This window comes from Aquarana catesbeiana, linkage group LG02, assembly GCF_042186555.1.
Source record: "Aquarana catesbeiana isolate 2022-GZ linkage group LG02, ASM4218655v1, whole genome shotgun sequence".
Taxonomy (NCBI): Eukaryota; Metazoa; Chordata; class Amphibia; order Anura; family Ranidae; genus Aquarana; species Aquarana catesbeiana.
The window spans coordinates 335,924,660-335,952,208 of record NC_133325.1 but is presented as its reverse complement, the minus strand read 5'-3'; the positions used below and the strand labels follow the sequence as shown (position 1 = coordinate 335,952,208).

Here is a 27,549-nt window from a genome sequence, read left to right as displayed (position 1 = left end):
TTCCACTAGATTTTAGTTAGGGGTATCAGAGTAAAAGAGGCTGAATACAAATGCACGCCACACTTTTAAGATTTTTTTTGTAAAATATTTTGAAAACCATTTATCATTTTCCTTCCACTTCACAATTACGTGCCACTTTGTGTTGGTCTATCACATAAAATCCCAATCAAATACATTTAATTTTTTTTGGTTGTAACACGACAAAATGTGGAAAATTTCAAGGGGTATGAATACCTTTTCAAGGCACTGTATGGACAGGTCTCTCTCCACTCCACAATAATATCCTCCCATCCCCCTCAGCAGGAGATATAAAAAAGAGGAACTCCCATAGTGTAGTATGAAACCACTTAAAAACTTTATTCTCCAAAAAGACAAAATATTACTTAAAAGAATAGCGAACTCAATAATCCAGTGCACTAGATGAATATCGCCTATTTAAATATAATATGGTTGCCCCTTAAGTATGGATATCAGTGCAGAGGATATGTTAAAATGGCTGCTCATGGACTCCTGAGTATGAGTGGTGACACCTCGACTCGTTTTGTCATGTGGTACAGTTACTTCTTCATAGGCAGAATCAAAACAGTTTTTTCCTTATGGGATAAAGCTTTTTCATAATAAAATAAAGGTGATCGTTGTAAGCACCCCTGTTGGTGTTAAATAGCAAGCGGCTTGCTATGGGGGCACTCAGACAAGAAAAGAAGTGGACAGCACTAGTGGGACCCCCAGAAGAGGAGGTAAGCTCTGTGCAATACCCTTGCACAGACTAGAGAAGGTAAGTATAACATGTTTATTATTTTTAATTAACCTCTTCGGCTCTGGAAGGTTTACCCCCCATCATGACCATGTCATTTTTTGTGATACGCCACTCCGTTACTTTAACTGCCCCTTGCGCGGTTGTGCAACGCAGTACACAAATAAAATTGATGTCCTTTTTTTTCTCACAAATAGAGCTTTCTTTTGGTGGTATTTGATCACCTCTGTGGTTTTTATTTTTTGAGCTATAAACAAAAAAGACGGACAATTTGGAAAAAAAGAACAATATTTTTTACTTTATGCTATAAAACACATCCAATAAAAAAAATGTAAAAAATCTAATTTCTTCTTCAATTTAGGTAAATATGTATTCTGCTACTTATTTTTGGTAATAAAAAATCCCAATAAGATATAGCGTCTACAAACTATGTGATATTTTTATGGATTTTTTTTTTTCACTAGTAATGGCGGTGATCAGCGACTTTGCGGTGGACAAATCGGACACTAAGTGACACTTTTGATACTTTTTTGGGGACCAGTGACTCTAATACAGTGATCAGAGCTAAATAATATGTACTGTAACTGTATTAATGACACTGGCAGGTAAAGGGTTAACATCAGGGGCAATCAATGGGTTAAATGTGTTCTATGGAAGTGCTTTCTAACTGTGGGGGGGGGCTTTTAGTGTAAGAAGACAGAAATTCATGTTCCTGCTTAGCACAAAAACAAGATCTCTCTCTTTTCCTGACACAGAACAACAATCCGCCTTGTTTACATGGGCAGACCGCCGTTCTGTCTGCCTCTGAATGATCGGCCTGTCTGCCGGACCCGCTGATTGGCTCCTGCTGTGTCCAATCACAGTGGGAACTGGTCGCCAGCCGTGCACACGCGCCTCAGACCCAGGGAATGAAATCACATAGAGGTACCTGATTTCGCGTTGAAGGGCCGTCCTGTCGCAGAAGAAGTCCGGTCAAAACCTAACTAAGCTTAAGCCTGCTCTCACCTCCATTTTAAGCCCTATACTAACTACTCTGTAAAGAAAATATGTCTATACTTACCTATTCTCAAAGTGCTCCAGTCGGTCAAGTGAATGGCTCCCAGTGGCTGCTTCAGGCGAGATGAGGGACAGTGGAGCGCGAATGCCCAATAGTAAGTCTATGGGTGACTGCAGCTGTTTCTGCTCTCTCCTCTCCCCTGCAGCTGGCTGCTGGGGAGATCATATGACTAAACCAGAGTGCCCTTAGATTAGATTAGGTATAAGCATCTTCCCTTTACAGGCTAGCTAGTACAGGGCTTAGAATGGGAATGGGAACAGGTTTAGGCTCAGTTAGAGTTTTACCAGACTTCCACTTAAAAAATATACCTTTACAAATGCTTTAAAGTAAACCTTTTGTTTTGCCATGTGTGGGTACAGCACAGGTTCACATTAAGGCCTCATCCGAAGAAGAAGTGGCCAATGCAAAAAGTTTCTAAGGTTTCTAATAGCAGTCCATTTAGATCTCTTAGTATAAGCTGATACAACAGTGCCCATACAATATAATATGCATTTTATCTGTGTAATTAGCTCTTTTCCTGGAGGTAATAACAAATATATATATATATATATATATATATATATATATATATATATATATATATATATATATATATATATATATATATTTTTTTTTAACATTTGCCTATATGTTACACTCGTGGGCTATATTGGACCTCAGTGCCCCTCCTCTTCTTCACCCCCCCATCTCCAATAGTATCTGCATTTTACATTTCAGCCTATGGGGTTGGTTTACTAACACTGAAGAGTGCAAAATCTGGTCCTGCTGTGCATAGTAGCCAATCAGCTTCTAACTTTTGTTCAATTAAGCTTTGACTAAAAAAAAAAAAAAAAAAAAAAACTGGAAGCTGATTGGTTTCTATGCAAGAGGTGCATCATATTTTGCATTCTCAGTTTTAGTAAATCAACCCTTATGTGTCCCTGCAGTACAATGAAATGTCAGGCTGGGTTCCTTGAAAAATATTACATAGGTGGAGATAAAGATGCAGAGCAGCTTGCTTTCTGCCCCCATGTATACAAAAGTAAAGTACAGCTGTTAAGATTATTAGTCATCATTTGTCTTTCTAGTTTAAATAAGCAATAGGGTGCTGTGAAGGGTTTCTGTAATCTAATTATGTTGTGGCACCCAAAAAATGACATTGCTTTGAAGAAAACAAAACCGCTAAAGTGTGACAAGCCTTGAGCTCATATCACACCACGTCCACATTACCTGGCACAGAATAATCTAATCCAAAATGTTTACACAGTTCCTTCCAAATCTTATATATATATATATATATATATATATATATATATACTTTTTTTTTCTTTTTTGCCATTGTAACAGGTTTTTCTATGTTTATCTAGCTGGAAGGGCTAAGGTGCAAATTAGCTGATCTCACAAAGCAGACAGTAAGAATACTTGGGTTCCTGTGCTCTATCCTAGAATAATGTTAAAGAGTGCATCTTCTTTTCAATTGCTGCTGACATACCTTACAGGGTATACTGCTTCTTGATATCCTTAGGTTTTCCTTCTCTCTGTATCAGATTGATACTCCAGCACTGGCCACAATAGGCAGATTGAGGTGTGGCTCCTTTGCCTGGTAAGGTCCTATCAAGCCACCCTTGCATGTGCACCCCTGGCTGGCAGCTACAGACAGCCACAGAAAGAGGTAACTGGGTGGCCACTCTGCGCTACCCTCTCTTCTCTCCTCCTTGCACCTGATCTGCTTCTTCTAAACAGTGCATGTGAGATATTCAGGGTGTGTTCCCCTACCCAGAAGTTCAGGGAAGTAGTGCTCTGAGACCTGGAGCCTGTGGCAGTGTGCAGATAGCTCAGGAAGTGTATGTACATACATACCAGACTAATTATGTACAGGGCAATGTTTAGTAGGGTGTTATTAGTTAAAAAGATAGCATTTAATACTACTTTAAACTCTACTTGTACTTGTGTTAAAGAGCTTAAATTGTCAGTAGAAAATGAATGCAGGTTTCTAGAGGTGCTTCCACAGCACGCACCATCACATCTCCCTGCTCAAAATCTGCAGTGTTGTGTTATGCAAATCTCGACAAGCTCCTCTAGTTGCATGGATTTCTGCCTATGCAAAACTATTGGGCAGTGAGGCCACCTATCATGCCTTTGAACCAACAAACAGAGCAACCCTGAATTTTAGAGTTTTGGAGTACTACAACACTCTAGAAGGCATCTAATGAAATATGCAGGGACTTCTAGGTTGTAGCGGCTACAAAACATGCATGTATATCCTGCTGCCAGTTTACATGCTTAAATGTCAGTAAAGGTTCTTTATAAAAGAAGCCCTGGGAGTTGGGAAGGTGTACTGCTGTATATGTTCCCACCACCTTGATTGCATCATCATGACTGAAATAGAAGCATAGGAAGGTAAAACCCTGTTAATTCATAGGAAGAACTTTTAAAATTAATTAGTACGATGTGCTCACCTATAACATACGGTACTTTGAAGGAGGAATAGGCACACATAGATCTGACATTTAAAACTCAAGATCTGACAAGTTCTAACAGTTATGATCATAGTTCTAGCAATTTTAACCAGTTTTTTTTTTTACCAGAGAAAAACTAAATGAATCAAAGCAACTCATATCCAACAGCTTCTCTATAAACCATGAACTAATTAGAATGTTAGTGGTAGGTTACCTTGTTCCATTTGATCATTTCTGCGATAAATAAAATGCTGGCTGAAAGTGCTTGCAATTGTTAGAAAATGTTTGTATCTAAGACCGCCATTAGTAATGGGAACCCATGAACAATAAGAGGTGTATTTAAAAGAACATTTGCAAAGCTATTCATCCTCGTAAACTGCATGTACATTAATTCTGAACAAAGGCAAAAATTGAATTTTATTATGCTATTTTCTATATTTTCTTATAAAAAATATAAAGCAGTTCAGGAAAATATTACATTATGGTCTCTAGATGAAGCTGAGGATCATAGTAAATACATATTTATTTCCTATGATCATTAGATTCATTTAGTGGCCATAATGCAATATGTTTCATGTTCACTATTCTTTACAAATGACGCTGGACGTTAAAATAATGTTATAAAAACGCCAGTAGCTTTGCAGTGAGTTTTTTAACGTTTTTGCAATAGTGTTTTTAGCGTTTTTCCGTGTTAGCATAAGGGTTTTGTTTTTTTTCAATAGATCAAAAACGTTAAACGCTGGTGGGCCATGTTTTTGATCGTTTATCTGTGTTCATCAGTATTTTTTGATGTTAGAGGGTTTTTACAGCTAAAAACTGCTGAAATACTCCTCTCAGAACCCACTAGTTTTGGGGTTTTTTTAAAGCCAAAAAACACCCCGGCCAGAAACTGCTGATAACAGCTTATGTGTGCATGGACACATAGGATAACACGATGGGGAGTTTATTGACTGTAGAAACAAAGCCTGAAGCCAAAAACAGCAGCTGTAAAAACATCCAAATATGTCCAGCGTGCATGAGGCCTAATTGTTAATGAAGGGAGGACCCCCACCATGCCAACATCCATAATTATATAAAAAGGATTGAAGCAGTACAAACTTGCTCAAAAAATAAAGGACTTTGTGGGCACAACATGAGGGAGAAAGGATATATAAAAAATATTTGTCTTTATTACAAAAATGCATAATGTATAGGAAAAATAAAAACTAGAATATGACAGACAACAACACCCTCAACTGGACAGGTTCAACAGACACTCCAATACCAAACAAGCAGGCATGGATTGTTTTAAAAAAATATTTTAGAACAGTCCATTATGGAAAGATTATATGTGTATCAAGAAAGTAAGGTCCATGAACCCCTCCAAGCTGGTTGGTCAATGCGTTTCACATTAAATTGCTTCCTCAGGACAAAATTGGGTAGGTGCTAATAAAAGAATTAAAATATACAACAAAACATGAATGAATATCAATATTATTAGAATTTAATGTATAACATATATATTAGATAACTATATTTATGTGTATATATCTTGGAAGAAATCCTAACCAATTTTATGTTAGGAGTTCTTCCAAGATATATATACATAAATATATACTTATCTAATATATATGTTATACATTAAATTCTAATAATATTGATATTCATTCATGTTTTGTTGTATATTTTAATTCTTTTATCAGCACCTAACCAATTTTGTCCTGAGGAAGCAATTTAATGTGAAACGCATTGACCAACCAGCTTGGAGGAGTTCATGGACCTTCCTTTTTTGATACACATATAATCTTTCCATAATGGACTGTTCTATAATTTTTTTTAAACAATCCATGCCTGCTTGTTTGGTATTGGGGTGTCTGTTGAACCTGTCCAATTGAAGGTGTTGTTGTCTGTCATATTCTAGTGTTTATTTTTCCTATATGTATTTTTGTAATAAAGACATATATTTTTTATATATCCTTTCTGCCTCATGTTGTGCCCACAAAGTCCTTTATTTTTTTAGAAAGTTTGTACTGCTTCAATCCTTTTTACATTAATTGTTAATGGCATCCCAAACACATCTTGCAAATGCAACACTCTTGCATCCACCAGACTGGTTTGGTGCAGCACGATCTAAAAAAGAAGTGCCTGATTGATTTTTACTACTTTTTACACGTTCTGGTGTGTTTGACAGCCCATTGAAATGAATGGGCTGTGAAAATCAGTAAAAGCGTGGGACTGCACAAAAATGTGCATGTTTGGATGTGCCTGTTCTAGTGTGAAAAGTAATATTTTAGAATCATTTCAGGAAAGTTAAGCCTAGTATACACATACTGAAAGTTGGCCGGTTCCGGAAGACTTTCAGTACATGTGCACCACTGTCTGTTCAACAGAAACTTGTCGTGTATACCCAGCTGAACTAAAATTTAATGTAGAAAAGTAAATTTTATGTTTATTTTAAGAGGGCTACAAAAAACAATGTGTGATCCAAGTCTCTATGAGCAATTGTTGCATGAATTGTGTTGTTTGTATAGTCGTTTTATACTTTATTCTCAGATATGTAATAAGATGCAGTCATATGGGGCACAGCACTTTCTCAGCAGTAAAGCAGCCCACAGCATTTTGGATAACCACATCTGTCTGAGCTCTATGACAGAATGTTGACTGCAACACTATCAACATATTGTGCACTCTTGCATTTCTTAATCAATAAATTAAAAAATACTTGCTCTATATCTGCCTTGGAACACTTTGCACCCACCATGTTTTGTGTCTACTGCTTCAACGAAGCAAAAAAATAAAAATAAGCAAAATGTTCTGATATCAAATGAATAAAACAGTTGTCACAGCATTCTGTCTTTTATTTTTGTTTTGTTAAATTCCTTATTTTGGAGAACATTGTTAGTAATGTTGTTATGTTTTGTCTGCTTTACATATAAACAATGCCATATGGAGTATGCTATTGGAGTGTACATTTTCCAGAGTTAATTCTGAACATGAAGCTGTGTATTTTTTGCATCACTGCTTCATTGACATGAAAATTATAATGCTGTCAGCTTACTTACAAAAGCTGTTACACCTTTAACACAATGGCATTTCAGCTTTCAATCTTCCCTCAGTTCATAGGGTTATTTATAGTGCATTTCACATTTGGACATTTAATGAAATTGATTAATGATTCGCGCTTATGGTATACAGTATCATGAATTTCTGTTTTAAACACCAGGGGATTTCTAGTACATAAACTGGGGGTCTACACTTTATACTCTTAACTGCATATACAGTGGGGATGGAAAGTATTCAGACCCCCTTCAATTTTTCACTCTTTGTTATATTGCAGCCATTTGCTAAAATCATTTAAGTTAATTTTTTTCTCATTAATGTACACGCAGCACCCCATATTGACAGATAAACACAGAATTGTTGACATTTTTGCAGATTTATTAAAAAAGAAAAACTGAAATATCATATGGTCCTAAGTATTCAGACCCTTTGCTCAGTATTTAGTAGAAGCACCCTTTTGATCTAATACAGCCATGAGTCTTTTTGGGAAAGATGCAACAAGTTTTTCACACCTGGGTTTGGGGATCCTCTGCCATTCCTCCTTGCAGATCCTCTCCAGTTCTGTCAGGTTGGATAGTAAACGTTGGTGGACATCCAGAGATGCTCAATTGGGTTTAAGTCAGGGCTCTGGCTGGGCCATTCAAGAACAGTCACGGAGTTGTTGTGAAGCTACTCCTTTGTTATTTTAGCTGTGTGCTTAGGGTCATTGTCTTGTTGGAAGGTAAACCTTCGGCTCTGGAGAAGGTTTTCGTCCAGGATATCCCTACCTTATCATCTGTACAAAGTATTTAGGATTTAGGACTTCCTTTACGATGGTAGCCAGTTGTGTGCTGTGCAAGAAGTAAACCGATCTTAAACCACTTTTTACCAGTTCACTAATATTCTGGGTGATTTAAATCTTGTGCTGGGTGAGGAGTAAGGGCTTCCACTCTACTAAGTCACTAATGTAGAAGACCTTCCATCATTCGTTCATTTCTAACCACAATGAAATCATTGGTCTGATACCACTTCTTTATTGGGCAGTCACAAGCTGGGGCTAGTGGAAGTGAATAAGCAAGAAGACCATGAGTAGTTATTTTTTCCTATGGTAAACTATTAGATGGATGAGTAGGATTACCATGATTTTTAAGGGATTGTGATAATGTTGAAATATGCACACAGAAGATTCTGATGGCTTTGAGAAAAACGTAGAGCATATATTTGAGATTTAGATTTTTGCAATGATATACATTTTAAGGAGTATTCAGGACAGTATCTGGAATCAAAAAATAGTGTAAGAGCATGGAAGGGGGGTGGTCACGAGTGGGATAGAGTACTGGATGTGCATACATCATACATCTGGGCTTGTAAGTGTATATGAGATGCAAGGATCTTCGACTACATGAATATAATTTATCTCTGTCTAGTAGGGATAATACTGTAGGTAACCACATGTTGTTAGATGCAGTGTATTTCTTTTTTTTTTTTCTTCATTTTTTCTTTTTTTTTTTTTCAATATTTTTATTGAAGAAATAGCAGGTTACAAATAATTCGACATTGAATTACACTGCATATACCCTTGTAATACATCGTTACAAACAAAAGCAGGAACATGAACCAAAATGTTATATTTATAACTCTCTAAGACACGTATATACGTGGCATAAAGTTTAGGACTGAAACTAAGGCATAAGGCCTGGAGTTATTCTTAGGGACCGGGTGTTAAACCTGTGCCACACGCACCCCCAGCGGGAACTAACTGTGCGTGGGCGAGGTTGGAAATGCATTAGGATTATGCCTTTAACTAGCCGGTCTCTCCGGTATAGTCCTCTTAGGTGTAGGTCCTGTTGTTGCTGTGGATAGTCAATGTGAATCCTGTTTACTAAGATCTGTCTATGTGGATAGTGAATGCATGTGGAGATGTAACGATTAAAATAAAAATAAAAAGGGTGTTAGGGAAGGAAGGAGGGGGTGGGGAGTTCGAGACCGAGTGTGGTGCTGGTACGTGAGGCAGTATGTACCATCTCGTCCCCCAGGCCAAGCTATGCAGGTTTCAACATGATGTTGTTGTAGTCTGTCGTTTCTTTAAAATGTAACCAGCAAGCCCATGTTGTATAAAATTTAGTCGGCGTATCCCTAGCTTGGTGTATTATATCTTCCATCTCAGCTATTTTCCCTATTCTACGGAGCCATTCAAAAATGGTGGGAGGAGGAGTAGTCCGCCAATGAGTGGGAATGCAGAGTTTCGCCGCATTTATGAGATGTATAGTAAGAGTTTTTTTATAGGTCGATGGTGGTATAGATGTATGGTGTAAGAGATATTGGGCCGGCGAGAAGTCAGGGGTATAGGTTGTGATCTGCGAGGTAAGTCGGTGAACTTCTGTCCAGTATGGTTTGATTAGGGGACATTCCCACCAAATGTGCAGTAGAGAGCCGTGAGCGGTGTTGCATCTCCAACAAAGCGGAGATACCTGGGGGAGGAATTTGTGGATTCTGTCTGGTGTTCTATACCATCTAGAGTATAGTTTGTATCCATTCTCTTGTGCGGTTACATTTATAGATCCTTTATGAATGTGAGTATATATGTTATGCCAGTCTTCTTGTGTAAGGTTTATGGATAATTCTCTCCCATTTTCGGCGTGTCGTTTCTTCCATGGACGGTGTGTCGGGGAACAGCAGAGAGTACATGTCTGAGATGATGTGCCTCTGAGGGCTGTGACTTGTGCATAGGGCTTCGAACGGGGTATGGTCTCTATACCATTGGGATTGTGGATTTGAGCTCTGTAAGAAATGACGAATTTGGAGATATTTGAAGAAGGGTATGTCCGTGTCAGGAAGTCGAGTTCGGATGTGTTGAAAGGATAACAATTTTCCTTTGTCAAAGAAGGATTCTGCTCTGATGGACCTCGGTGTGGGTTCATCATCAGTGTCAAGATGTGTGATGCCTGGGGGAAAGTCTGGGTTCCAGTTAAGTGGGGTCAGTGGACCGGGTGAGGAGGCAATGTTCATTTTTTTACAGACTGTGCGAAAAATTTGTAACGTGGGGCCTGTTAGGGGATGTGATTTGTTTTCGTGCGGTGTTTTGGGTGAGCTTATCCATGGTAAGTGGTGAATAGGCAGGGAGGAAAAGTTTCCCTCTATATCAATCCACGCTTAAGTCCCTGAATGTAAGTGCCAGTCTATGATTCTAGCTAAGTGGCACGACCAATAATATTTTTGTATGTCAGGGAGGCCGATTCCTCCTTTCAGTTTAGGGATTACCAATTTTCTCCAATGTATACGTGAATGTTTGTCAGCCCATAGAAATTGTAGGCAAAGCCTTTTATATGTATCAAAGAATGTCTGTGGTAATTTAATCGGGATTGTTTGAAGAAGATAGAGGAGTCTGGGGAGGATGTTCATTTTTATAATTGCTGCTCTTCTGAACCATGAGAAGGTGCCTCTGTTCCAGTTTTGGACGTCCTTCCTTATTGTTTGCAGAATGGGAGCATAATTTTTAGGATAGAGGTCACTTAGGTTGCTGGGAAGCTGGATCCCTAAGTATGTTATGGCTTGTGCATCCCATCCAAACGGAAAGTTGGCTTTACAGAGGGTCACTGTGGAATCTGGTAGGGAAATGTTAAGGGCTTTAGATTTGGAGAAATTTATTTGGAGATTGGACAGTTTCTTGAAGAGGGAAAAGTCTTTTAATAAATTGGGAAGTGTGGTGATGGGGTCTGTTAGGAATAGGAGAATGTCATCAGCGTACGCTGCAATTTTGTATTGTTTGTTGGCTATTTCGACTCCTTTGATGTTTTGATTCGCCTTAATCCTGCGGAGTATTGGTTCCATTGTGAGTATAAATATGAGGGGGGATAATGGACACCCCTGTCTGGTTCCGTTCGACACGGAGAAGGCATCCAACAGAACACCGTTAACCCTGATTTTTGCAGTTGGGGACGAATAGAGGGTTAAAATGTATTGAAGCATGCGCTCTTTAAACCCCAATTTGCATAAGACTTCTGTCATGTAGTCCCAGGCCACCCTGTCGAATGCCTTCTCCGCGTCGAGGGAAAGGAAGAAACCCGGGGTGTTGGAGGACGATAACCAGTGGTGAATATTAATAGCTTTCAGGGTATTATCCCTGGCCTCTCGCCCGGGGATGAATCCTACTTGATCTAGGGAAATCAGCGAGGGGAGTAGGGGAAGTATACGATTTGCCAAAATTTTTGCGTAGAGTTTCATATCTACATTGATAAGCGAAATAGGTCTGTAATTGGAAACTATGGTAGTGTCTTTACCCGGTTTTGGTATCATCACAATGTGGGCTTACACTTGTCAGGTTGGGTATATAGTGAGTTGAGGGTGTTTAGTAACTGTGGTATGAGTGTATCAGTGAAGGTCTTATAGTAACCGACAGGTAGACCATCAGGGCCAGGGCTTTTGCCTGGTTTTAGTTGTTTAAGTGCTGCTATGAGTTCCTCCTTTGTGAAAGGTTTATCTAACTCATCGGCTTCTGCAGTAGTGATGGGATGTGGGCCAAATTGCGATAGGAAGTCCTCTATCAGTTTTTTCCTGTCATCAGTTGGATCAGTCGTTGGGTGAGTCTTTAAATTATATAATTTGGAATAAAATTGTTGAAACTGGTTTGCTATACCAATTGAAGATTCTATTTTGTTCCCTTGTGGGTCTAGGATATTGTGGATAGTTGAGTTTGCTCTTTTGGATTGGAGGGCTCTGGCGAGCATTTTACCAGATTTGTTCCCAAATTCGTAAAAAAATTTTTGTGATAGGGCAAATTTACGTCTGGTTGATTTCCCTATTTCCTCTAGGAGATCCTCTCTGGCTTTCAGTAGCTCTTGGAGGTTTTGATCCGTTAACGATTGCTTGTGCTTTCCTTCTAGGGATCGAACTCTGTCAGATAGTTTGTTTAGAAGTGCTTGCCTGGCTTTGCGTTGTTGCGAAGTTATTGAAATTAATTCTCCCCTAATGACGCATTTATGAGCCGCCCATAGGGTCACCGAGTTGGTGTCGGGGGAAGCGTTTTCTCGAAAGTAATGGGACAAGCAATCGTTAAGTCTCTTCTGATGTGCAAGATCCGTGAGGATAGAGTTATCTAATCGCCAGTTCGGATGTCTCGGGTAGGAGGCTGGGAATGTAATTGTGATGGAAATAGGATGATGGTCCGATATTACCATTGGGTCGATTGTAGCGGCCAGAAGTGAATCTAGGTCATATTGAGACAGGAAAAGGTAGTCTATCCTTGTATACCTATTGTGAGGTGGTGAGTAGAATGTATAGTCTTTAGTATTTGGGTGCAGTGTGCGCCATGCGTCGTGTAGAGTTAGGTTGGCCAGTTGCGTTTTTATGGCACGGAGTGCACGATAGGTAATAGAGGATGCACCTGAAGATGCGTCCATGGAGGGGTTGAGGGTTAAGTTAAAGTCACCCCCAACAACAGCAGACCCTTTGAAAATGTGGAGAGGTGTTGTAGGGTGTCGCGAAAAAAGGGGACCTGTTGCCTATTGGGGGCATATAGGTTAGCCAATGTAACAGGCTTATTGTGCAATTTGCCTTTCAGAAAGATGTATCGTGCGTTGCTGTCAATCATTGTGTCGTGTATCTGAATGGGACAATTTTTGGAAATTAGGATGGAAACTCCCTTAGATTTGGCATCTTTATTTGTGGCATGGTATACTGTTGGGTAAGATGAGTTAAAAAGTTTGGGAATGGCGTCCGATCTGAAGTGTGTTTCTTGGAGAAAAACTATATCTGCTTTGGTTTTTCGTAGTAGTAGAAGTAATTGCGATCTTTTTTCGGGGGTATTGAGTCCCCTTATGTTTAAGGAGTATAGCTTGACCTGGGGGGTGTCACCTCTTCTAGGGAGTGGCATTTCGCTATCAGGTGCTTACACTGTGTGTATGTGTAAGTGGTGTAGGTGTTGCGTAAGGGAGCGAGGAGGATGGGGTGGGCGCGGAGAGGATAAGGGAAAGGGGGTATATTAGGAGGCTGATACTCCTAAACCGTAAACCGAACAGGCCTGGAATCAAATCCAATACCTGTGTTAATATGTTCGGTAAGGTACAGAGAGAGGGCAAAGAGAATCTGTCTAAGAGAGGTCCTCACCTGTCCAAACTACTGTGTGGGGGTTGAGAAAGTCTACACGGGAAAGATGAGAAGTGAAGTAGGATTGTGGTATACCGCTACTGTCTAAGCCAGAGACGGGATGAATATATGTTTTTGGGAAGCGTTGTGTGCGTTTGTGCCATTTCTATTTTGGTTTTCCTTATGTTCCTGTCTTTGGTGTTGGATATGTGAATGGAATAAATGGGTATATTTATATATTGGTAAGTCGGGAGGACCGTTAGGTCAGGGAGGAGATTGCAATCCACCATAGGTACCCAGTTTTGTTAACCGCTGTATGCGTATTCATGTATGGCCGGACCAGTCATGGAGATCTGGTGCAATGGAGTTCAAACACTGAGGTCTTGCAGAAAGAAAATCAACAATTGGTAAAACAATATAATAAACATATCTTGGTATGTATATTAAGAACATAATCTGAACATGTGAATGTCCTGAGGTTTCTGATTCCTGTCCCAAGTGAGACCAAGAGTAGGAACTCCGGGATCTGAAGTTTCTCTATTTTACGTATGGGACAAAGGGGTGTTTTCTATAGAACAGGGTATAAGATTTTACCTTGTTGTTCGTGGAGAATGGGGTCATAGTCGATCATGGGAGAGTTATGTTATGAGTCCCTATAGCTTGTATGACCTATCTTCATCTGCTGGGTAAGTTATGAGGTACTCCCTGCTAGTTAGTGTTATGTATGTGAAACAAGGTCAGATTTAAGAAAGAAATAAAATGAGCTAGCCTTGGTCTCCACCACCGCTATTAGCATCCCCAGGTATGTGAATCATAGATAGAATGGAAGGGGCGGTAGATATGTGATGTGCCATATGAGGCGCATTAGTCAGAGATAAGTAGGCTTATGTCCGGGAGGTTCGTGAATAATTAGAGACATTGGGGGCAAGTTTAAAGGGTGATTGGCAGTAGGGAAGCCCCGGCCAGCTCATATCAACACACCCTGCATACATAGTCCATTCTTATTACGTATGGCAGTGAGTTAGTAACATTAGGACATTTAAATTTGATGTATGTGGATAACATGAGTAACATACCACTTGTATTATCTAGAGGTAGATTAAATAGTTGAGCAAAGCAAGAAACAGTTCCAATGTATAACCTGTTATATCGATCGTTATGAAAGTGATGGGGCAAATAATACATTCCCTTTTAGGGTAAAATAGTCTCGTATTTGGAGACTCATTGTCTCAGATAACAGGTGTAAAATGTGCAGAGACTTTTGAGTGGTAAGAAATTTGAGTCCTCAAAAGCGATCGAGTGTTGCTTACCTAATCAGATCTAGAGGTCGCAAAAGTGAACGACGGGAACTGTCCAACTGTGGAATGCGTGAGCTTAAACGTTCCTAAAAGAAAAAAGAGAAAAACAAAAAGGAAAAAAGAAACACCTGGTAACTTTTCTTTGCATGCGGTGAGCCTCTGTTCAGATAGGTGGGGAGCGATCGTGAGTCGGGCCAAAATCTCTTCTGGCTCGTCTTGATCGCGGAGAGTCGGTTGGACTGATGTCATTGCGGTTCCCTCTGGAGGATGTGTGCAGTCTGTTGCCCGACGGTGATCTGCGTCTGCGATATCTGGCTTCCTGCGTTTCCATAGATTCTTCGTGCCGTTGATCTCTCTTAGGTGGGGGGAGGCGGAATTCGGCGTACCAATTTGGGACTTCCATCATAGGGATGCCCATGGCGTCGCAGAAAGGCGGCAGGTCTTCAGGTACTCTGAGTAGTGCTGTGCGGCCGTGGTAGGTAGCGGAGAGACCAAAGGGGAACTTCCATCTGTATGGTAAGGCTTTGGCGCGAAGTGCGTCTAGGAGTGGTTTCAGGTCCCGTCTGTTCTGCAAGGTAATGCCAGATAGATCTTGGTATATGTGTATCTCTGAGCCACCATGGGTGAGTTGGATCCTATTTCTCGCTTTGTGGAGTATGTCTTCCTTCAACCTGTAGTCCACCAGGCAGCACACTACATCTGGGGGGGTCAGATTCTTTACCTTTGGGTCTGAGTGCACGGTGGATTCTCTCCATATCTATGTTGGTCTGTGCTGGCCGGTCTAATATGTTGTTGAATAGGGATGTAATGGCGGCAGGAAGCTGGTCATTTTCAACAGATTCGGGCATTCCTCTGACACGGAGGTTGTGTCTTCTGCCCCTATTGTCCAAATCTTCCACATGTCTCTGTAGGTCTCTCAATTGAGTGGTGTGTGCATCAATTTTGTGAGTCACTTTGTGGAGGACAGTGTGGTGCTGGGTTGTAGTTTTTTCCACATCTTGAACTCTGTCAGCAATGGCGCGAATATCAATGCGCAGGTCGGCTATGGCAGCTGACAGAGTATCTTTAATGTCAGCCGCCACTGTTCTGAGGTCTAGGAGGCTTGGGTGTTGCTGTGTGAGCGCGCTGTGGGCTCCGGAGTCTGAGGCGATGAGGCTGGGAGTCGCTCCAGGCATTCCAGGCAGTGGCGGTGTTGAGAGCTGTGAGGGAGTGTGGCGGGACGCCGCCATATTAGATCTCTGGGAGCGGAACAGTTCGGGGATGCTCTGGCTCATACCGTTCTGTTGGTGTCCTCTTGGTGAACGGGAGCGGGAGGCGGAGGATGTCCGTGAGGCTGTCCCCATCTTTCAGTGTCCGGCAGTGTGTTTAGGCGCTTGGCTGGAGCGGAGAGGCTGTGAAGTAGCGGGAGCTAGTCTCTCAAGCGTCCATCTTCCCGAGCAGCCAGGCCATGTCCCGCAGTGTATTTCTTTGTGCTCAAATCTGAATCACCTCAACCATTTTATTGGTGGCTTTTGACTTTCAGTGAATGTCCATATAGCAGGGTCTCTTTTATGAACAAGTTTATGTTGTATGTAAGTTAGTCCTCATGAGATTACATTTCCAAAATGTTTCTCTTGGACTCATGGTCATTTTGTTTATCGTGATTGTTGCATTGTTTTAATGTTACAGTACATTAATGTGGTGAATGTTACTTGCTACACTCAGTCTACTTGCTACACTGCATCTGTTATCCTATAAATATTGTATATTGATATACATATTGGTGTTATTATATCCTAACAGGTACTTTCAAATTAAAGTACAATGGAACCATTCCTATTATTATAACCCCAACCATTGGTACTGTGGAGCCAAAAACAAGACATTTAATAAAGCTGGAACTTTGTGCAGATGTTCCTGTAGTCATTGAAGAAAAAGCTAAGTAAGTGAACGAATATTTACATTTAATTCATACATTTAGAGTTCTGTTTAAAACCTATAAATACTGAGATTCTTAAATTATATGTGTACCCTCACTTTGTAAAACAACCCATTTAGTTTAAAATAGAAATGTAATGCAAAACATTTGTGTATAGATATATAAAACATTATAAATTTCTTTTTTTCTTTTTTTTTAAGTGATCATGTAAACTGTGTTCTCAGCTGCATATGGGGCTTAAGCAGCCCATAGATGATTCAGTTTTTTTTTTTTTTTATGGGTTGAAATTCAGCCAGTCCCTGCTGAACCATCATTGGGATCAGTGGGAGGAATAGTGACACATCCAAAATCACTGTGTCTATAATAGTGAAGTCCATAGAATACATATAAAATTAATAAATGCATGCACAAATCAATCCGTGATACAGTATCTTCATAGATTTGAACACTCAATATTCTTATTCCAATAATGGTGCACTATTATTACTCTTCCACCATGGTGAAAAAAGTGTGACACCACTCCCTTATGTCACATCATTCACCAGAAGCTATTGCCTCTCATTTTAATGACTGGAAAAAGAGGCATTCATAAGATTTCCTTTTCATGCAATTCAGCTTCTGTAGGGCATTTGGTCACTTCCCCATAAGCTCCATACATCGCCACACAGATGCCATTTTGAAGTAAGATTAACCGACTCATGTGCTCCAGTCACAACACTACTCCTCTGGGCTCAGACAGAGGAAAGTGAACAAGCCGCACCTTTCCCAGGCTCAGTCATAGGAGGGAGGATGGTGATGAGGAGTAGAGGTCCACTCAGTGCTCCTCCTGGGGGAGCGGTGACAAGAGGAGTGCCGACTGGACCTCTACACCTCTTCAGGAGTCTCAAAATGGCATCTGTGTAGAAATGTATGGAGCTTATAGGGAGTTTACTAAATGCCATTAAAGCAGTGGAATTGCATGAAAAAGGAAATCTAATGAATGCTTTTTTGTCATTTAGTAAAATGAGAGGCAATAGCTTCTGGTGATTGTGGTGACATAAGGGAATGGCGCCACACTTTTTTCACCGTGTGGAGGAGTAATAATAGTGCACGAGTATTGGAATAGGAATATTGAATGTTCAGATCTATGAAGATATCACTGATTGATTTGTGCATGCACTTATGATCTTTATATGTATTCTGTAGACTTCACTAATATAGACACAGTGATTTTGGTTGTTTTTTTGCACGTTTTACACTTTTAATTGTGCTACCAGAGAGAACACTTTATTGTTATATTCTCTTTTTTATAAATATTTTTTGCACATCGTGCTGTGGCAGCAATTTTAATATAATTACACAATAATGCCCCGTACACACGGTCGGATTTTCCGATGGAAAATGTCCGATCGAAGCGTGTTGTCGGAAATTCCGACCGTGTGTGGGCTCCATCGAACATTTTCCATCGGATTTTCCGACACACAAAGTTGGAGAGCAGGAGATAAAATTTTCCGACAACAAAATCCGTTGTCGGAAATTCCGATCGTGTGTACACAAATCCGACGGACAAAGTGCCACGCATGCTCAGAATAAATAAAGAGATGAAAGCTATTGGTCACTGCCCCGTTTATAGTCCCGACGTACGTGTTTTACGTCACCGCGTTCAGAACGATCGGATTTTCCGACAACTTTGTGTGACTGTGTGTGTATGCAAGACAAGTTTGAGCCAACATCCGTCGGAAAAAATCCTAGGATTTTGTTGTCGGAATGTCCGAACAAAGTCCGACCGTGTGTACGCCCTATAAGAGTATTATTTCCTAAGCACAGGGTATTAGGAGGTGTTAATAGTGCCACATCATTGATGTAAGTGGGAGGAATAGTCTCCATTGTTATTATCAGTGGGAGGAATAATGTCCAATCATCGGTCTCAGTGGGAGGAATAGTGCCCCATCTTTGGTATCATTTAGAGGAATAGTTCCTCCTTCTTGATGTCAGTGGAAGGAATAGTGCCCCAGGGGCTGGTTAAAGGCAGGTAAAGGACTGCATCTGGTGACCACTGTTGCATACAGATATGGCTGGCTGCATAGCACATATCAGATGTATGGTTACCGTTTAATAGATAATGACTGGTTGTTTTGGTTACTGCACTTTGCTTATAGTAATTGCTATTCACTCCACATTTTGTTATTCATCAGCTTCATTTTTCTGTACTCAGAAAAACAGCTATATAGCAACAATAAAGTCATGAATTCAGGGCAACCATCAGAAATTGTGGGGCCCCTTACACAGCTTTAGGCCTGCCCCCCCCCCAGCCTGACCACCAACATTCCCCAGGGCCTGCCCACTAGCCGTCTCACCAAATCCTCCCACTAGCCATCCCACCAAGTCCTTCAGTGCCTCAGCCCCCTTCACACCTGTATGCTCTCAGCCCCCCTCACACCTGTATGCTCTCAGCCCCCCCCACACCTGTACCCTCTCAGACCCCTCACATCTGTATGCTCTCAGCCCCCCTCACACCTGTATGCTTGCAGCCCCCCTCACACCTGTACACTCTCATCCCCCTTACACCTGTATGCTCTCATCCCCTCTCACACCTGTACGCTCTCAGCCCCCCTCACACCTGTACGCTCTCAGCCCCTCTCACACCTGTACGCTCTCAGCCCCCCTCACACCTGTACGCTCTCAGCCCCCCTCACACCTGTATGCTCTCAGCCCCTCTCACACCTGTACGTTCTCAGCCCTTCTCACCCCTGTACGCTATCAGCCCCCCTGACACCTGTATGCTCTCAGCCCCTCTCACACCTGTACACTCTCAGCCCTTCTCGCGCCTGTACGCTCTCAGCCCTTCTCACACCTGTACATTCTCAGCCCTTCTCACACCTGTACACTCTCAGCCCTTCTCACACCTGTACGCTCTCAGCCCCTCTCACACCTGTACACTCTCAGCCCCTCTCACACTTGTACGCTCTAAGCCCCCCTCACACCTGTACGCTCTCAGCCCCCCTCACACCTGTACGCTCTCAGCCCCCCTCACACCTGTACGCTCTCAGCCCTCCTCACACCTGTACGCTCTCAGCCCCCCTCACACCTGTACCCTCTCAGCCCCCTCACACCTGTACGCACTCAGCCCCCCTCACACCTGTACACTCTCAGCCCCCCTCACACCTGTATGCTCTCAGCCCCCCTCACACCTGTACCCTCTCAGCCCCCTCACACCTGTACGCTCTCATCCCCCCTCACACCTGTACGCTCTCAGCCCTTCTTACACCCCTCTCACACCTGTACGCTCTCAGCCCCCCTCGCATGTGTGTATATATGACACACACAGGCATGTCACTCACACACACACAGAAGCATGTACACACATGCACACACAGGCATGTACACACACAGGCATGTACACACACACACACAGGCATGTACACACACACACACAGGCATGTACACACACACACACAGGCATGTACACACACACACACACACAGGCATGTACACACACACACAGGCATGTACACACACACGGGCATGTACACACACACATGCATGTGTACACACAATCACACACAGGCATGTACACACACACACACACAGGCATGTACACACACACACACACACAGCCACCACCTCACTTGTACAACAGCCCTTACTTGTAAGGTGGTCCTCCTAGTCTCAGCTCTGATTTCCACATGTGGTTGAGAGACAGATAGGAGCTGCAGTCCAGCATACTGAGTACAGGCAGCTCACATGAGGGGTGCACATGCAGGAAATGGCCAGAGGTGGCAGCAAAAAGCCCGATGTGAGCTTAATGACACAGAGCATCAGCTGCCGACTCACACTCATACAGAAGCATTCACGGAGCTCCCCTGTACCTGCCCCTGCCTTCTCACATCCCTGTCAGTTGGCCGGGCCCATCCAGACGTTCGGGCTGTACCCACCTGATGGCTGCCCTGCATGTATTCCTCTAAAGTTCAGCAATATTTACCACTGTCATCTTTTAATCATTGTTCCACCTCTTCCTTTTAGAGTGATACCATTTTGTTACCTTTTTTTTTTTTTTTCCTTTTAATAAATAGTAATATGCAAAATACGGATTTGGCTTTTTATACCTGTAGTTTTTGTCAATCATTCTATCAGTTGTCTTCTAGCACATGTCCTATAACAGCTGTAGATTCACAGCATTATAGACTATAAAATACTATATATACAGTATCTCACAAAAGTGAGTAAATCCATCACATTTTTGTAAATATATCTTTTCATGTAAAAACAATGAAGAAATTACACTTTGCTACAATGTAAAGTAGTGAGTGTACAGCTTGTATAACAGTGTAAATTTGCTGTCCCCTCAAAATAACTCAACACACAGACATTAATATCTAAACTACTGGCAACAAAAGTGAGTACACCCCTAAGTGAAAATGTTCAAATTTGCCCCAGTTAGCCATTTTCCCTCCCCGGTGTCATGTGACTCGTTAGTGTTACAAGGTCTCAGTTGTGAATGGGGAGCAGGTGTGTTAAATTTGGTGTTAACGCTCTCTCTCTCATACTGGTCACTGGATATTCAACATGGCACCTCATGGCAAAGAACTCTCTGAGGATCTGAAAAAAAGAATTGTTGCTCTACATAAAGATGGCCTAGGCTATACGAAGATTGCCAAGACCCTAAAACTGAGCTGCAGCACGATGGGCAAGAGCATACAGCAGTTTAACAGGACAGATTCCACTCAGAACAGTGTTCAGCGTCATATCCAGAGGCTGTCTTTGGGAAAACGTATGAGTGCTGCCAGCATTGCTGCAGAGGTTGAAGGGGTGGGAGGTCAGCCTGTCAGTGCTCAGACCATATGCCACACGCTGCATCAAATTGGTCTGCATGACTGTCATCCCAGAAGGAAGCTTCTTCCAAAGATGATGCTCAAGAAAGCCCGCAAACAGTTTGCTGAAGACAAGCAGACTAAGGACGTAGATTACTGGAACCATGTCCTGTGGTCCTGTTCTGTGGTCTGATGAGACCAAGATAAACTTATTTGGTCCAGATGTGTCAAGCGTGTGTGGCAGCAACCAGGTGAGGATTACAAAGAAAAGTGTGTCTTGCCTACAGTTGAGAATGGTGGTGGGAGTGTCATGGTCTGGGGCTGCATGAGTGCTGCCGGCATTGGGGAGCTACAGTTCATTGAGGGAACCATGAATGCCAACATGTACTATGACATACCGAAGCAGAGCATGATCCCCTCCCTTTGGAGACTGGACAGTATTCCAACATGATAACAACCCCAAACACACCTCCAAGATGACCACTGCCTTGCTAAAGAAGCTGAGGGTAAAGGTGATGGACTGTCTCCAGACCTAAACCCTATTGAGCATCTGTGGGGCATGCTCAAGTGCAAGGTCTCCAAGATCCACCAGCTCTATGATGTCGTCATGGAGGAGTGGAAGAGGACTCCAGAGGCAACCTGTGAAGCTCTGGTGAACTCCAAGCCCAAGGGGGTTAAGGCAGTGCTGGAAAATAATAGCGGCCACACAAAATATTGACACTTTGGGTCCAATTCACTTGGATATTTTCACTTAGTGGTGTACTTACTTTTGTTGCCAACGGTTTAAACATTAATGGCTGTGCGTTGAGTTATTTTGAGGGGACAGCAAATTTACACTGTTATACAAGCTGTACACTCACTACTTTACATTGTAGCAAAGTGTCATTTCTTCAGTGTTGTCACATGAAAAGATATAATAGAATATTTACAAAAATGTGAGGAGTGTACTCACTTTTGTAAGATACCGTATGTGTGTATGTATGTGTGTGTGTGTGATATATGTATATGTTAAGTCAAAATGAAGTCAGCTTTCATTTCTGAACATGCCCAGATAACAGCAGTGTCTCTCTCTGGCTATGTTATCATGTGGCCAATAAAGAAGACTTCCACTTGTCACTCAGTTGAGTATTGTAATGACAGGTTCTAAATAATTACAATGTATGAATGTACAAGCATCAACAGCGTAGAGCAGCGTGTGTTCTGTGGTCTTATATCTGTAATTTAGATTAGTTTCCCTACGGAAAAAACATCACTTTGTCCAATTATGTTTATCAGATGATACTGGTTAGGTTGATGTTACTGCTTGATACATTACCTAAAATGATATGAAGATACATGTCTATTGCTGTATGCACAAACCAGCTTACTAGGCACGTGTGTTTTTTATCCTAGGGTTAAACTTCAAGGTCGTGAAGAAATGTCTTTGCTAATTAAAGGGAATATTGTCAGACAATCCCTAGAGTTACTAGACCTGTCTGGCAAATCTTTAAAGTGTGTTCACTTTGGAGCTGTCTATTTCGGAACATCAAAGATCCAGAAAACAGTGATATACAACAATAGTCCTGGGGAAATAAGCTGGGTGTCTGTCCTGGATGATAATGCAGTTGGAGTTGAAATGGTATGTTTAACCTTTTTCTACTGGTTAAGTTCTATCCATAAATTGAACTTTCAATATAAAGCATCTCCCAGGACATTCTGTGAAGTTACGGTAAAAGTTTCCCCTCTCACTACAGGAGCCTTGTATCATAACTCATCTGTCTGAAGTCTCAACACACAACAAGGTCATTAATCTATGTCTGACAATCCATAGCACAACAAAAAATATATTTTGCTGCCATGCCTCACAAGTTTGGCAGAGAAATGCAAAAAGTGGATATTAAACAATTGCTTTTTTTTTTTTATAAATGCAGTTGCGGACAACAAATGAAATCAACCATTGAAGTGCAAATGGTAAACCTTGCAGGTGTGCTTAAAGACGAACTTTATCCTATCCAAGAGATTTCACTTTGCTTTTTGTCCCTCTGACAGCCTGTTACGGCAGGACTAGAAGCTGTTGCCATCAGGGCAGCAAGTCACAGACCATAATTATAACCAGAGAGTTCTAATCATTCCTTATTTTACTATAAACAATGGGGTTTGTTAACTAAATGCAAATAGGCTTGTTTAATTATTTTGTGGAATTTTCCCTTAGTTTTGTGAATAAGGTAAAGCTCTGTTGACTTCCATCATCCATTCATTTGCAAGCAAAAATACATTTTTTTTTCCTAGCACTTGATTGGGTTTACTTTGCAAAAAGGGAATACCAACACACAATTCACAACATTCACTAAACTAGGAGAATATTTTCTTTGCAAAGTGAACGGTCTATTTGCCTTTAGTAAATCAACCCTAATGTGTTTTAGTGCAGTCTAGTGTCCCCATTGGAGAGACTGCCCGTTATGTTCTGTACTTGCACAGGGAATACAGACCACCATAAAAAAATTGTCAGGGGTTCAATGCCTTCCCCAGTCTGTTCAAATAACAAAACAGTTTTGTCTGAAGTTGAGGTTATTACAATCCAATACAGTAAGACCCAACAAGCTTTTTTATATAGGTTCTAGTGTAAGTAGGGCTGCAGCCCCTGTTAACATAATTTTGGATCTTTACTCCTCCAAATCAAAGAACTAAAGAGAGAGGGATTCTCAAACAGGCCAAGTCATGGGCGGTGCACTAAAGAGTGTTTTTTTTTTTTATTATTATTATTTTTTTTTTTTTTATTATTTTTATTATTAGGACTTTCACAAACATGTTGGAAAATCTTTTTGCAGCCAACAGCCCCTTTCCTGCGAAGAAAACATTAAAGTGGTTGTAAACCTCTGAAATTAAAAATGAACAAATCATATACTTCTATAATTTGTACTTGCCTTCACCCAAAGCACCTAGTGTGATTTCTGACCAAGCAATCCCAGAAGATCACCCCACCCCCATCCTCCCCAGCACACAGCAGGTGATTGAAAACCTCGACTGTGTATGTTTCTTTATGAGACTGTAAAAAAGGGGTATGTCCTTTCCTCCACTCAAGTCTCAGATTACACTCAGCTCCCTACTTTGTGCTGTGCAGTGTGTGACATCAGATCACTGCCCCTTGCCTTCAGGTGCTAAGGAATGCTGTGTCAAAAGAAGTGGATGTAGAAGAGAGAGGACTGCACATAAACAGGTACAACTTATGCTGGAGAATTTGTTTTCGTTTTGTGTATCATCTGAGACTTGTCACTCCAGTGTGTGTATAGGTAAGGGTTCTTCTTCAATTGTTTGTGAATTTAGGATTTATAAATGGAACTTAAATTTTGTGCACGGGAAGGCCCTCTTCACATTATCTGCTTACAGTAAAATGCAGCATCAAGAATCAGAAGATTCTTGCAGCTGGGATCACACATGTATGCCAACAGCTGTGGCACAACAAAATGACAGGCTGAGAGGAACCATTGCTGTTTGCATGTGCCTGCACATCCAGAAGTGACCTGTGGTTAGGGATGAATGTCTGACCCTGGTCGCTCTGTGATTCCAGCTGCAAGAATCTGCTAATTACTGCCACTGAAAACCACTATATGCAGATAATTGCTCATGTGAAGGAGGTCTTATTGTGCACAAGATTTAGGTTCCATTTGTAAATCCTAAATTCACAAAGAAGTTTGTCACATACTTCTATGAATAAAGATGACTATGATATCAAAATACATCCTTTTCAATATGCATTTGAATAATGCCATATTCATTATATGACAGCCGTGAACTTTATGCCCCAGTCAAAAGAAAGAGAAAGGTGACCTGCAAAAAAAGTTTGCATTTTTATTAAAGGTTTTGCCTTAAGCTCTCAAACATTAACAAAGCTATAAGTGAAGATGTTAGTGAAAGATAATACAGTTACCTTGGCAGGATTTCAGACCATGAACTTAACTGCAGAGAGCTGAAATAGGCTTGGTTGGGACTTCTGGTGATAACTCAGTATTAAAGAGACGGTTTTACTGGAGTAAATTATTCATACAGTGAGGGAAAAAAGTATTTGAACCCCTGCTGATTTTGTACGGTTGCTCACTGACAAGGTTTATGGTAGGTTTATTTTAACAGTAAGAGACAGAATAACAACAAAAAACGTATTTCATAAAAGTTATAAGTTGATTTTAAGTTTGCATTTTAATGAGTGAAATAAGTATTTGACCCCTTCGCAAAACACGACTTAGTACTTGGCGGCAAAACCCTTGTTGGCAATCAGAGGTTAGACGTTTTTTGTAGTTGGCCACCAGGTTTGCACACATCTCAGGAGGGATTTTGTCCCACTCCTCTTTGCAGATCCTCTCCAACTCATTAAGGTTTTGAGGCTGACATTTGGTAACTCGATCCCTCAGCTCCCTCCACATATTTTCTATGGGATTACGGTCTGGATACTGGCTAGGCCACTCCAGGACCTTAATGTACTTCTTCTTGAGCCACTCCTTTGACCCTGGCCGTGTGTTTTGGGTCATTGTTATGCTGGAATACCCATCCACGACCCATTTTCAATGCCCTAGCTGAAGGAAGGAGATTCTCACCCAAGATTTGATGGTACATGGCCCCGTCTATCATCCCTTTGATGCGGTGAAGTTATTCGGTCCCCTTAGTAGAAAAACACCCCCAAAGCATAATGTTTCCACCTTCATGTTTGACGGTGGGGATGGTGTTCTTGGGGTCATAGGCAGCATTCCTCTTCCTCCAAAAAAGGCGAGTTGAGTTGATGCCAAAGAGCTCGATTTTGGTTTCATCTGACCACATCACTTTCACCCAGTTCTCCTCTGAATCATTCAGATATTCATTAGCAAACTTCAGATGGGCCTGAACATGTGCTTTCCTGAGCAGGGGAACTTGCGGGCACTGCAGGATTTTAGTCCTTCATAGCGTAGTGTGTTACTAGTTATTTTCTTGTGGCTATGGCCCCAGCTGCCTCAAAATCATTGACAAGATTCTACCGTGTAGTTCTGGGCTGATTTCTCACTAATCTCATGATTATTGAAATTCCATGAGGTGAAATCTTGCATGCAGCCCCAGACTGAGGGAGATTGACAGTTATTTTGTGTTTCTTCAATTTGTGAATAATCGCACTGACTGTTGTCACCCTCTCACCAAGCTGCTTGGCGATGGTCTTGTAGCCCATTCCAGCCTTGTGTAGATCTACAGTCTTGTTCCTGACATCCTTTGGTCTTAGCCATGGTGGAGAGATTGGAATCTGATTGATTGCTTCTGTGAACAGGTATCTTTATACACAGGTAACAAGCTGAGATTAGGAGCACTCCCTTAAAGAGTGCTCCTAATCTCAGCTCGTTACCTGTATAGAAGACACCTGGGAGCCAGAAATCTTGCTAATTGATAAGGGATCAAATACTTATTTCGCTCATTAAAATGCAAATCAATTTATAACTTTTTTTTTTTAAATTTTTTTTTCTGTAGATTTTTGTTGTTATTCTGTCTCTCACTGTTAAAATAAACCTACCATTAAAATTATAGACTGATAATTTCTTTGTCAGTGGGCAAATGTCCAAAATCAGCAGGGGATCAAATACATTTTCCCCCTCACTGTAGTGAACGACACACTTTATTTCCTAAACGACAAAAATAACATTGCAGCCTGATCTTGTACTTTTTTTGTGAAAAGTAAATAGTGATATGGACTATTTACCTAAGATGTGGGCTTTTCATCCAACTATAGCTAAAATGCACCAGCCCTACCTCCTGCTTAAAATCTCCTTGTTGCTTGTAATCTTGTGTTTTCAGAATAGTCCCTTTTAAGATCTCTTTGTACCTTTCCAAAGAAGAGAGGGATGCCCCATTGCGCAGAATTATCTGAGAGGTGGTTCCTATTACATCAAAATGCATTTATGAGGAAATTGATGGTTCGGACTACACTAGATAAAATAGACCTCAGATTAAAGTAAATTGGGTAGACTGTCTAACTTAATCTATGTTTTGCCAGTGCAGGGCAGATTTAGAGAAACAAATACTTTAGTTCCTTGCTCTCTCTATCTCTCTCACCGCTATGTGTAGCCTAAAGCAGTGCCGGGACAAGGTCATTTTGTGTCCAGGGAGAAGATGGCAAACTGCTCCCCCCGTGTAAAGAAAGAGCCAGTGTCATTTCAAAACAAGACTCACTCACACATTTTATCGTCACCGTTCATCGTCACT

At 41.2% G+C, this 27,549-nt stretch overlaps 1 protein-coding gene across 2 annotated transcripts in view; it reads left to right on the top strand.

Annotated features, from left to right (window-relative positions):
- The window catches only part of CFAP47 (cilia and flagella associated protein 47), a 769,322-nt gene that overhangs the window by 61,462 nt on the left and 680,311 nt on the right, over positions 1 to 27,549 (top strand). For both annotated transcript variants that reach the window (XM_073614843.1, XM_073614844.1), the window contains exons 5-6: positions 16,432 to 16,570; positions 22,750 to 22,975. In XM_073614843.1, coding sequence (XP_073470944.1) covers positions 16,432 to 16,570; positions 22,750 to 22,975 — 365 coding nt within the window. The remainder of the gene's footprint in view (positions 1 to 16,431; positions 16,571 to 22,749; positions 22,976 to 27,549) is intronic.